The 13277-nt window shown below is 37.7% G+C and overlaps 1 protein-coding gene across 1 annotated transcript in view; it reads right to left on the bottom strand.

Moving 5' to 3' along the window:
- The window catches only part of ATG10 (autophagy related 10), a 253207-nt gene that overhangs the window by 101977 nt on the left and 137953 nt on the right, over positions 1 to 13277 (bottom strand). The window contains exon 3 of the mRNA XM_037800748.1: positions 2287 to 2384. Within this exon, the coding sequence (XP_037656676.1) occupies positions 2287 to 2384 (98 nt within the window). The remainder of the gene's footprint in view (positions 1 to 2286; positions 2385 to 13277) is intronic.

Below are 13277 nucleotides of genomic sequence, written 5' to 3'. Positions count from 1 at the left end.
GGAGCTACAGCCAAGAGGGACACTTTGAAGAATGCACTGGAACTGATAGAGGAGCTTCAGCTTATAGAGACATTTTGGAGACGGCCTTTGAAAGCCAACGTTTGCTCCGGAGAAGCCAAGAGAGGACAAGCGCCCCAAGAGCAACTGAGAGTGACATTCTGGAGAGAAGCTGAAGCCTAGAGAGGAACATACTGGGAGAAAGCCATTTTGAAACCAGAACTCCAGAGCAGATGGCAGCCATGTGCCTTCCCAACTAACAGAGGTTTTCCAGACGCCATTGGCCATCCTCCAGTGAAGGTACCCAATTGCTGATGCGTTACCTCCGGAGCAGACGGCAGCCACGTGCCTTCCCAACTAACAGAGGTTTTCCGGACGCCATTGGCCATCCTCCAGTGAATGTACCCAATTGTTGATGTGTTACCTTGGACACTTTATGGCCTTAAGACTGTAACTGTGTAACCAAATAAACCCCCTTTTATAAAAGCCAATCCATCTCTGGTGTTTTGCATTCTGGCAGCATTAGCAAACTAGAACAAAAGTCATTAAAGTTAAATCCACATGTCTCTTGGGATACTTTATTCCCCTACCCTTGGCTATCTTCTTTGACTCTTACAACCAAAGCTCTTCTAGTTCCTGTGGATTCAGACTCTACGGTATATATTTTTGGACAGTTTGTGGTCATTGAGAAGACACTGGAAGTTGAAACTCTTAGCACTCACCTTGACATATTTGAATGTTAATATAAAAGTTGCATACTATAAAATGCTCTTGCCAAAAATCTTTAAGGCTGATTTGCTCATATATCACATTACTCTTCATCATAGTAACCACACATGTCTGGTTGATAGAACTTGGATTTCACATGAGGTCATTATTGTGAGCTGAAGTGGTATCAGAAAATGGAAAGTATAAGAGAGCATGAAGGAAATATGCAGACAGAAAAGAGGGAAGGCATTAAAGCACGAAAGAATTCCAAGCACAAACTGTGCAAAATGGGTTGAAGGAACTAAGCAGCAGTTTGGCTACAGCTAAGACTGTGTGGAGGCCAAGAGTAGTAGATAAGCTTAAAAGGGGCCAGTGAGTAGCAGCCATTGAAGTCCAGGGTAAGCATTTAGACGACATCCCATAGGCTCTTGCAAGGAGAGCTATTGTAAGTTTGAGCATGAGTCTAAGTACAGCAGTGGAAGAAGACTAGCAGTAAGGGGCAAGGAGGAAAGGAGCAGAAGACCAAAGATAGGAGGCACTACTAATTGTTCCTGGTGAGGTCATAAGGCCTTGATCCAGTACGGTGAAAGTGGGAAGGGAAAGGAGACGTCCAATTTGAGGGGCACTGTGAAGTATTTAAATCTAGTTTTGTCCTCAGTTAAAACCTAGAGAATGGTCACCGGTAGCCACTATCAAAGCACTACTTATGAGATGCTAAAGATTCTTAACTTGATTAGGAGATAACCTATCATTATTATGATCAAACATATAAGAGGCCATAAAATTCTAATGGTTGAGAAAGTCATTTTTAGAGGAAGTTTTGATTAAACTTAAACAAGACTGGGGAAAAATGGGATATTTAATACAAGTAAAAGTGATTTTTAAAGAGACCATGATTGGTTGCAAGCTGAGTACTTTTAATTTTCTACAGTAATTAACTGCTGATTTTAGCAAGGCAGTAATAATGACTTGTATGACTGAAAGACCTAGTTCTCTACTTTTGCAAATCTACTTTCTATATCTACCTTTGCAGATCTATTCTCTACTTTTGCAAATCACTATTGCAAATCTATTATTAATCAAAAATTAATTTGTTCCTGCAAAGGCACCTTCTACTCAAACTTTGAAGCATTAGAGATGACAAGCTAAACCATCTATTTCTTAGTATATATGCCAACTTAGTTTGTATTCTCATTTACTTAACAAATTTTTCTTAAGCACCTACTATTTTGCTAAGTATTGTGCTAGGCATACAATGAAGAGCAAAGCAGACATGGTCTGCCCTCATGGGAGCTCAGTCTAGTGGTAAATAAAGACATTCATACAAAAATCACACAAATATATCTTTGAAAATTGTGATAAGTGCTATGAAGGAAAATTATATGATGCTATGAGAGCTCATAACAAGGTGCCTGAACCAAGTCTGGATCTGGGAAGATATTTTTGAGGAAATGGTCATTGAGATGTAACCTAAGGCTGTGGAGGAGTGAAATAGGGAAATGGGTAGGGGAGAGAAAACTTGATGAAAAAGATGGGTAGAGGGAAAGAAGCACATATAATAGAATGAAAATACTCTCAAACCTGTTGGGTAATAGTCTCCCATGGTCCCTGCAGAAGCCGTGTCCTGTAGCACTCATGGACTCCTTCCCATATGTCTTTCAGAGTTAAAGGTCTTCCATCTGTGAAAGCACATTTAAAGACTTTGTTAGTAATCCCATGGGACACAAGGGTGCTTGGTGACTACCAAAAGAATACTATGATTAAAAAAAAATCTTTACTAGTACTCATGTTATTTATATACCCAGAGAGTGCTTTATGAATTACTATCTTCTTCCTGAGGGAAGTTTAAACATTCGGGTTTCTCTTCTTTGTATCCATCTAACAGTTAAATTATGTGCTGGTTCATTGCCTCTAGGAATTTTATATAATAAATAAAACCCAAATGTGTTTTAGAGAGAACTGATAGATACAAGGATAGGCAGAGGATCAGGTAGACAGACTCCTGTATTCACACGGGTGCACTATGGAAAACTCTGAAGTCTTAATACTTCCTCTAGTCTTTAAATTCGAAGAGACCACACTCGTGTTTCTTTCACTCTCTCATTTATTGAACACTTGCAATGTTCAAGGTGCTCTGTAGGGCATCCTAGGGAATACAGAGAAATAGAACACACAATTTCTCCTAGTAAGAAGCTTACTGACTACTATGGAAACTGTGACAAGCATATCAATAATGAAAATACTAGGTAGAGAGTGGAACTGACAGAGGAAAGTTACAGTTCTGTGACAGTTCGCAGGAAAGACATTAACAACACCCAGGAGAGAAAGGGCACAGATGGGGGTAGAGGGAGGTGAGAGGTGTTGGCGTGGAAAGATTAGCAAACGCTTCTTAGTGAACAATAATTCCTCTTATCTGTTTAAACAGCTTCAGTTATCCACCTATATTCAGTGACTAACCAAATAATGTGTTTTATGAAGACCGCTGTGGCACTTAAAGTATACACAAGAGAAGTAAGTGGAGAAAAGAAAGCAGAAAGATAGATTTTTAAACCACTTACTGCTGGAAAGAAAGTAATCAAATTGCCGGAATTTAGTGCTACTTGGCCTGTTCAAGCTATCAAGTTCTCAAGACCAATGGGAGTGCTTTTTTCCTTAGGATAAAGAAGGCATGCAATAAGCAAATTGATGATGTAATTTAAAGAAAACATGTCAGTATTCTAACTTGTTAGATCCAAAAAAATACTTGGACATCAAGTGCAGCAAAACTTGGGAAATAATCTCAAAAAAAAAAAAAAAAAAAAAGCCCTGTATTCAGATTTCTTCTAGAAGTACAAGTAGAGATGTGGAGTAAAGCAGAAAGAGCACTAGATTTGGAGTCCAGACTGAGTTTGAATCCTGGTGACAGCACTTATTCTGTTAGACCCCAAGTTATTTTTTTTCCTTGCAATTTTATTGAGATATAGTCACATATCACACAATAATCTAAAGTGTACAATCAACTGTTCACAGTATCAGCATACAGCTGCACATTCATCACCACAGGCAATTTTAGAACATTTTCATTACTCCAAAAAAAATAATAAAAATAAAATAAAACAAATAAAAGTAAAAAAGGATACCCAAAACAACCTATACCACCTATTCCGCCCCCCCTTATTATTCATTTACTTTTTTGTCCCCATTTTTCTACTCACCTGTCCATACACTGGATAAAGGGAGTGTGAGCCCACAAGGTTTTCTACAATCACATGGTCACACCAGATAAGCTATATAGTTATACACTCATTTTCAAGAAACAAGGCTACTGGATTGCAGTTCATCAGTTTCAGGTATTTCCTTCTAGCTATTCTAATATACTAAAAAATAAAAAGGGATATCTATATAATACATCAGAATAACCTCCAGAATGACCTCTTGACTCCATTTGAAATCTCCCAGTCCCTGAAACTTTACTTTGTTTCATTTCTCTTCCCCCTTTTGGTCAAGAAGTCTTTCTCAATCTCACAATGCTGGGTCTAGACTCATCCCCGGGAGTCATGTCCCCCATTGCCAGGGAGATTTACACTCCTAGGGGTCATGTCCCACATAGGAGGAGGGCAATGAGTCCACCTGCCAAGCTTGCTTGCAGAGAGAGGCCACATCTGAGTAATAAAAGAGGTTCTCTGGGGGTGACTCTTGGGCACAACTATAAGTAGGCTTAGCATCTCCTTTGCAGTAACAGGCTTAATGAGGGCAAGCCCCAAGATCCAGGGCTCGGCCTACTAAATTGGTAGTCCACAATGTCTGCAAGAATATAAGGAATTTCCCAGGTGAGCAAATTTAATATTTCCACATTTTTCCCCAGTCCCTCAAGGGGGCTTTTCAAATACTTCTTTATCTTCTGCCCAAATTATTTTGGGATGTACTAGGGCTTCACATGAACCTGTTCAAACAAACCAGATCTCACTCCCTATTCAAGGTTCCATGTAATTTTGGTATTTAAATAAACTGACCATATAGATTAAATTATCCAGTGTGCTACAGAAAATAAAGATTTTCCATCAAATAAACATCTCTATCTTTGCTCTCACACAGAACTTGAAGTTTTAAAATACAGCCAATATCATCCTCTACCCTTTAGTCTGATTTACCCTAGTCCTAACCAAGGCCATTTTCTCATATCTCTAATTGAAGTCTGATGTCTTTTTCAGCTTCTTTAACATTTGCTGTGTGAGTTAATGTTGACATTTAGAGCTACTGAACTCTAGCTCAGAGTCTCAGGTGTCACACGGATACCTGAAGTTCCAGGCATCAACCATGGTATACATAAGAGCTCAGCATCTCAGAGTCTAGAAATAACCATTACCACTCAGGAAAAGAGGTAACTGCTGTTAAGAGTCTACAATCTAGGAACCATTACAATAAGCCTTCCTTGATAGCCTATGCTCTCAGATTCAATTCTCTGAGTTTGCCCATTATAGTTAGTCCATATTAGTGAGGCGTTATATTGTCTCTTTTCATTTCTGGCTTATTTCACACAACATACTGTTCTCAAGGTCCGTTTACCTAGTTGTGTACCTCACAACTTCTTTTCTTCTTGTGGCCACTCAATATTTCATTGTATGTATACACCAAAGTTCACCATTCCATTCATCAGTCGATACACCCTTAGGCCACCTCCATCCACCGCGAATCACGAAGATTGCCGCCATAAACACCAGTGTGCAGATGTCCATTCGTGTCCCTGCTCTCAGTTCTTTCAAGTATATTCCCAATAATGAGACCCCAAGTTATTTTGTTTTTAATTTCACCTGTAAAATGAGGAAAACAATACTTTCCAAATCGTGTTCTCATGAGGCTTCATTAGTGTAAGTGTCCAGGGCCATGAGAGGTACACAATAAGAGCTCGATAAATATTAGGTGTCTCTTTCCAGCCCCTACTCTGCTATTCCAGTAATTCTCATACTGCTACAAAGCTCAAAGATTCGTCTCTAGAACTTTATTTCTTAGACTGTCCTGATGTTTCTATACCATGCACACTGTCTTTGATACAGCAGTCTATAGGCAGGGCATTTCTCATGTTAGAACTGAAAAGCTGAACTTTTCCTCAACCTTTATTTTCAATAAATAGCAATAGAAAATTTTGATACATTTTCAATAAGTATCTTCATCTTGGCATTTATGTGGCGGCAAGAGACCATTATCTTGTGATAAATAGTTTTATTCCATTGACATTTTCATGTCTGTAAAACGAACAAGATTTATTCACCCAATTAACATTTGAATGTCATGTTTAGCTACAAGCTAAAAACAAGCTGCCTTCAGTATCTGTGTTATATTGTTTTCTAAACACATTTACAGAGTAAGGCCAAACTTTGCCCTTAAGATAAGCACAACACATCTTCAAAATATACACATGCACATACACACGTGTGTATATTGATGTTGGAAGAGTGGAATAGGATCTTAAGGACTTCAATATCAAATAGTAAACTAGATAACCAAGTCATAAAGAGATGACATGCTTTGAAAATAATTTTAACTTGTCATAGTTAGAAGAAATCAAGTTGGAGGATGGTAAAATGTTAGAGTTGCCATAACCACTAATTTTTATAAGACAACCAAAGCCTTTGGAGAGATATATCTGCCAACATTATACAGCCAGTTCATAACTGACCTGGAGCTGGAATCCAGGTCTAGGAACTCACAATCCAGTGCCCTTCCTGCTATTCTGTGTTGCCTCTGAGGGCTTGGGCTATATCTGTTCCACTCACTTTTGCAGTCCCTCTGTTTAGTTCTATGCCTCACACATTGCAAATGTGTGAGCTAGATATTGTGATTATAGTTCCTGAGAGTAAATATTTACTGAATAATGATAAAGGAAAGAACGTCTTCCTTAACTTTGTCTTCCTCCAAGACTGACCAAGGCTTTGTAGATCTAGAGAAGAATGCTAGGTTTAATAACTGGTAAACAGTAATGATTTAATTTTATTCCTTAAAATAATTCAATTAACAATCTAAGGATGGAATCAATGGTTTGGATCTTAACAGTGTGAGAAATCAGCATACTCTGCTAGAAACATTCATACAAAATGCAATAATCAGCAGTCTAGCAACAATGTGGAGAGACCCAGACCAAAAGTTATGGAATATTTTCATCAGATTTGATGCTGAAATCGAGGATATATGCCACAAGTTTTCAGACAACACCAAATTTAGAGAAAAAAATTAATACCTTAGAATACAGGAATTTAAAAATGATCTGAAAACAAATGATCCAGTCAACCTAGGCTAATAGACAATGATAAGGAATTGAAAATTAGTTCAAAATATAAAAACTGCATGTTCTTTTTCTTGGGTACAAAAAATACATATTTTTAAAAGATGACTTTCTATGTTCTTCCTTTTTCTATTTTTTTTTCCTTTTTTTTTTAAGACAATACAACATTAGTAGCACTCGGGCCTTCTCTATGTCATTTAATAAAAGAGAACTATTAGTAGAAATAATTTTTATATGTCTCCTGATTTTAACTTGATTCCAAAAATTACAGTGAAGAAAATCATTTTTTTTAAATTATGAAAAAATACACCACAAATTCCCCACATTAAAGCATCACCATGCTTTGTCTCTATTCCCTACAAATTGCTGTCAAGCCGGAAACCTAGGAGTCGTCACATTGTTGCTCTCTCGTATTTTCCTATTGTGAAAAATAGAATCCCCTATATTTTCTAAATTTCTCTGAAATCTGTGCTCTCCACTCCATTGCCACAGCACTAGAGTTCAAGTTTCAAACCTCCAACAATAGCCTTTGTCAATCCTCCCTCCCCAGTGCTCAGTCCCCGCCCCCTGGGTCTAGAACACAATTCTAATCATATTTCCCCACGGCCGAATGCCATTCCTGGTTCCCCTCCTCCCAGGGTATAAACTTCAAACTTCTAGGTAATCTGGGCTCTGCTCATGGGCCTGGCTCCTGCTGTGCTCCCCTGTGTATCAGCCCTCAGTCGAAGGTTACAGCTCCTTCCCACCACACACTCACACAAATCAGTCAACCCTTTGCCCTGCTTTACTTTCTTCACAGCAAGTATCAGTCTCTGGAATTTTCTTACTTATTTACACCTTATCATTTCCTGCCTCTCTCCACTAGAATGTAAGTCCCTGAGGGCAGGGATCTTGTTTACTCCTGTTCCTGGCTGTTTCTCAATACCTGGATCAGGGACTGGCACATAGTAAGTGGCTGTGATGGTTTGGAGGCTTTATGAACCCCAGAAAAGATAATGTGCTTAAAGCTAATCCACTCCTGTGATGTAAACCTATTACTGTAAGCAGAATCTTAAGAAGTGACCCACCTCATTCAGGGTGGGTCTTAATCCTCTTACTAGTATAAGAGAATGAAATTCAGAAGCTGAAAGAGAAAGCCACAGAAACAGAGAGAAAGTCCCAGAAGCCAGAAACTGAAAGTAATGAAACACAGAAGAAAAGGGAAAAACCAACAGATGCTACCATGTGCCTTGCACTGTAACAGAGGAGTCCAGGATCGCCGGCATCTGGTCTTTGGAGAGAAAGCACTGCCTGATGATGCCTTGACTCAGACATGTTCACAACCTCAAAACTGGAAGCTTGTAAACTAATCTTAAAAAAGCAGCCCATTTCTAGTATACTGCATTTTGGCAGCTTTAGCAGACTAACACAGTGGTCAATAAATATTTGTTAAATTAATGGTATAGATGGAAGTTTGTAATTTTTCCCCCACTCAATATTAGGATGTAAACATTTCCCACATAAAATCATTATGATTTTATTGGTGGCATGATATTGTACTAAGATGATATACTTTAATTTACTTAAGCATTCCTCTATTGCTGGTCATTTAAACTATTACCAGGTTTTAAACAGTGCCTGGCACAAAGGAGATCAAAGTAAGCCATAGCAAAATTTTTCTTCTTTTGAATTATTTCCTTTCGATAGATTCCCTAGAATGAAATTACTAGGCCAACGGGGAAAATAACTATCTTAATTCAAGTCAGAAGTAGTATACCACCACATCAAGATTCTCCCTGGGGTAATGAGATAATAAGTTATGGAATTATAGAAACATGTTTTCAGAGTTTGGCAACTACTACATGCTAGGTATTGTTCTAAGCCTTTGTGATGCATCAGTGAGCAAAACAATTATCCCTGTTCTCATGGATGTTACCTTCTATCTAGGAGAGGGTGGCAATAAACAAAGGACATAATAAATGAGTAAATTATACAGTATCTTAGGAGGTGATACATGCTAAGGTAAAAAGAAAAAGTACAGGGTGGTCAGGGTTAGGCCTCACTAAGAAAGTGACATATCAGCAAATACTTGAAGCCATTAGCTATGTAGATATCTGAGAGGGGAGGGAGAGTGTTCGGGCACAGGAACCAACCAGTACTGTGGGAAAGGGTCAGGTAAAAGATTAAAGACAGCTTTATTGTGATATAATTCACACTCCATACAATTCACTCATTTAAAGTGAAACCATCGCCACAATCAATTTTAGAACATTTTCATCACCCAAAAAAGAAACCCAAAACCCATTAACAAGCATTCCTGGTTCCTTGGCCACCTCCCCAGCCCTAGGCAACCAGTAATCTACTTTCAGCTGCTATGGATTTGTCTATTCTGGACTTTTCATATGAATAGAATCATACAATATATGGCCTTTTGTGTGTAACTTCTTTCACTTAGCATAATATTTTCAAGGTTCATATTACAATGAATATCAGTATTTCATTCCTTTTGATGGCTGAATAACACATTTTGTTTAAACATTCATCAGGTGATGGATATGTGGGTTGTTTCCACTTTTTGGCTATTATGAACAATACTCTCATGAACATTTGTGAACAAGTTTTTCTGCCAATACATGTTTTCATTTCTCTTGGGTTTATACCTAGGAGTAGAATTGCTCTATATTTAATGTTGTGAGGAACTGCCAGAGTGTTTTCCAAAGTGGTTGCACCAGTATATATTCCTGCTACCAGTATATGAGGGTTCTAATTTCTCTACATCCTCACCAACATTTGCTATTATCTCCCTTTACGACTACATCCATCCTAGTAGATGTGAATCCTGCCATCTCAATGTGGTTTTGATTTGCATTTCCCCTGGTTACAAGTGAATTTGAGCATCGTTTCGGGTGCTTCTTGGCCATTTGTGTCTTCTTTGGAGAAATGCCTATTCAGATCCTTTGCACATTTTTAAATTGAGTTGTCTTATTATTGAGTTATAAATTATTTCTACATTCCAGATACAAGCCCTTATCAGATACATGTTGCCCATTTTTTCTCCAATCTGTGGGTTGTCTTGTCACTTTCTTGATTGTGTCCTTTGAAGTCAAAAGTTTTAAATTTTGGAGAAGTTCAGTTTATCATTTTTGCTTGTGCTTTTGTTGTCATATCTAAGAAGCCCATGCCTAATCCAAGGTCACAAAGATTTATTCCTACATTTTCTTTTAAGAAGGATTTTGACTTTTACTCTGAATGAAATGAGGAGGTATTACAGGTTTTTGAGCAGAGGAGTGACATCATCTGACATGTCTGAAAGGATCACCTATAACTCTCTCAAGAATTTAAACTGAGAAATAAATGCTTATTTTCTTCATTGCACATATCACTTCCTGACATTGTTTTATTGTTTTGTTTATGTATTAGTTGGGGCTCCCCCTAGCCTAGAATGTAATCTTCATATGGACAGGAATCTTGATGTTTTTTTTTCCCTTCCTGTATTCCCAAGACCTACATCATTTCATTGGGGGCAGTGCTGGACTTAATATGATATAAAATGAGGGCCAGGGCTGGTGCCACAGCAAGCCACAGCCATGCACAAGCCCAAGTTATAAGGACACAGAAGCTGGGAGGAAGTAGCCTAGAAAGAAGAGTGTGGCCCTATGGAGAAAGGCAGAGACAGGAGGACAAGAAAGTGCCTACCTCAGGAGTCCCTGTCTGTGGTCCCAGTGAGGCCTGCCTCAGCTTTATTTCTGTGAATCTATTTTTTCTTCATAATAAGTCCTATTTGCCTCTCATTCTAGTTTCATGAACTAGCTTGAGTGCTTTTCTGATTCTTGCAAGCCAAACTTTGTTTGAAGAGTATACTCTGCTGGTTCCTTCAGGAACTGATGGAAAAGTTGGTAACATAACAAAGCGTAAGCTCCCATGATCATGCGTCTCAAGGCCGTTGTGCTTGAGATGGCTCATATAGTGGGTCCTCCATGAGAAGCCTCTGCAAACTGTGGTCTCTAGCTTTAAAAACCTAATTTCCTTCAGAAAAAGGAGAAAAGTCAACTAGCAATTATACCTTTGTCAAAATATTTGCTCCTTACAGGCTCATAATCTAGGTATATCTCCTGGGTCATTGCAGGGTCTGTGAAGATTCTTTTTAGGGTCTGTGTTGGCATCCCTTGCTGGTGGCACGCTAAGCCTGGTGGGACTATAAGGATTAGAACTTCAGCGTTTAAAACAAGCACATCAGGTCTTAAATATTCAAAAGAGTGCTGTTCTTGAAAATGGTCATCTGGGGAGGTTATATGACTATTCAACAAATTCAACAACTACTATTCCAATAATGCTGTAATGCTGGAACTGCCCCTTTGGAACTGCCTTCAGAGACCAAGAAGAAGCTAATTACTTTATAATCACAAATAGGTTTTAATCAAAGAAAAAATATATCCATTTTATTCACAATATCTGGCTCCAAATAGCTTTGTTGTTTCAAAACAAACTCACCTTTAATGGGCAACCATCTGCCAACTTTTAGCCATAGGGACTGGAAGAAGTCACAAACCAGCAGCTCCCAAAATGAGCTGATATTAGCAGTATGGTTGGCATAAATCTATAACTTTCATTTTCCTCTGTGTCCCCATGAATCTCTTCAGTTTCTGCTGACCATTTGCAGTGTAGAAGAACTGGATAAACATTGCTTTGTTTGTCACATACAGAGATGACAATAATAACTTAAGTATAATGTGGGTCCTTTTCCCTAAGCCTTCATCAGTGCTTTGCCTAGTCATAGTTCATACCTTCATGATCAAAGACATGTAAAGTTAGCTTTTCAATTTTTTATACAAAAAAAAATAGGTTTTGGCTTAATCAACAATATCTCCAAAACCTTCTCCTACAGTATTGACTCTTAAAATATATTCAAATATGACTGTGACTTTAATATTTCAAAAATAAAAAAGGAGCCTTCAGAAACCCCACTGAAACCACTGAGAACTGGGAGAGCCAAACATAAAAAACCACATCATAGAAGTAGAATTTAAATAGGGCAGAAATAATTTTGTACATATCGATCTGTTTATGAAAACTGCAGATGCAAAAACTTAAATTTTAAAGTAAAAGGGGGCCATAAATAGATACTCAGTTAAGCCCATGAAGACATTATTATGTATCTACATGTTCAGAACAGAGTCTCTCCTATCAGACACTTTCAACCATGTTAAGAGGGTCTATCTTTTCTGTCTGGCTTCACTCCAAGGAGAGTTATAAGCATACTCAATCAACAACTGTTTAGTTTCAGACACAAGATACTCAATAGGACCAATTTTAACATGCTTAGAAATCTCATTAATCACACTGAGGCTGAAAAGATCAGTAAAATCCCTTGAATACTTGAGGAACTGAAGTAGAAGCCAAGATAATTTCAGCAGCAAACCACATAATGGGCATGGCAAATTGAGGTCCTTTACTCAACAACAAGTGTTTACTGAGTGTCCACTACACTATGTTCCAGTATCACCCTGGAACAATAATACACATTTAAGATAAAGGAATGTCCTGGCAACAACCTAAAATATCAATGACCAAAGAGAAATCGACATTGGATGAAAAATGGAATAATTATAAAGTACAGTCTTTAGCAACTGCCAGTAGCATTTAACATTTTCATATAAAATCTCTCAATTGAATTATAAACTACATGTCATGTAATCTATATATTGCTCAAAATGTGCAGCTTTCTAAATTAAATTTCTCAGGGCTATTAGTTTTCATGTATCAAATAATAGCAGGCGATATTCACTAGCACTACCTAAACTCTGGTGCAAGCATGCTGAAGTCACCTGTATCCTTATTGTGCATGGTTTCACTAAAATTCCACAACTTCTAAAATGAAGATGAGAGAGAGGGTAAATAATTCCAAGTAAGTTAAAAATAATGTTCTGAATGTGGTCACTAAAAATAAAAAGGGAAGAGAGGATTTTTCACAATGAAATATGTCATTATTCAATACATTATCTGGAACATAGCTTTGAAGGACATAAAAATTCATGTCATAATCCTCAGTGAGGCAGAGGTGATGCTCCACCAAAGGGAAAAATTCATTTTTGCTTCAGCAAGAAAATTATATTGTGATATGAAATGAGCACTAATTGTTCACATATATTCATATCAGCTACTATCCTGGCTAATTCTGTAACTTTTATTTATTTCTGAATTCCTGCATTTTGTGTCTTTATTAATATCAGAAAATGTGAATGAAAATTCTTTTTACTTACGTACAACATAATATGTTTTTTAAATTTAGGTTAAGTTATTTTAATGACTGACAGCTGGATGCAGTGAAAAAAGG

Source organism: Choloepus didactylus, chromosome 13 (genome assembly GCF_015220235.1).
Source record: "Choloepus didactylus isolate mChoDid1 chromosome 13, mChoDid1.pri, whole genome shotgun sequence".
Classification (NCBI taxonomy): domain Eukaryota; kingdom Metazoa; phylum Chordata; class Mammalia; order Pilosa; family Megalonychidae; genus Choloepus; species Choloepus didactylus.
The sequence above is the reverse complement of the archived record's forward strand: the minus strand, read 5'-3'. Positions and strand labels throughout refer to the sequence as shown.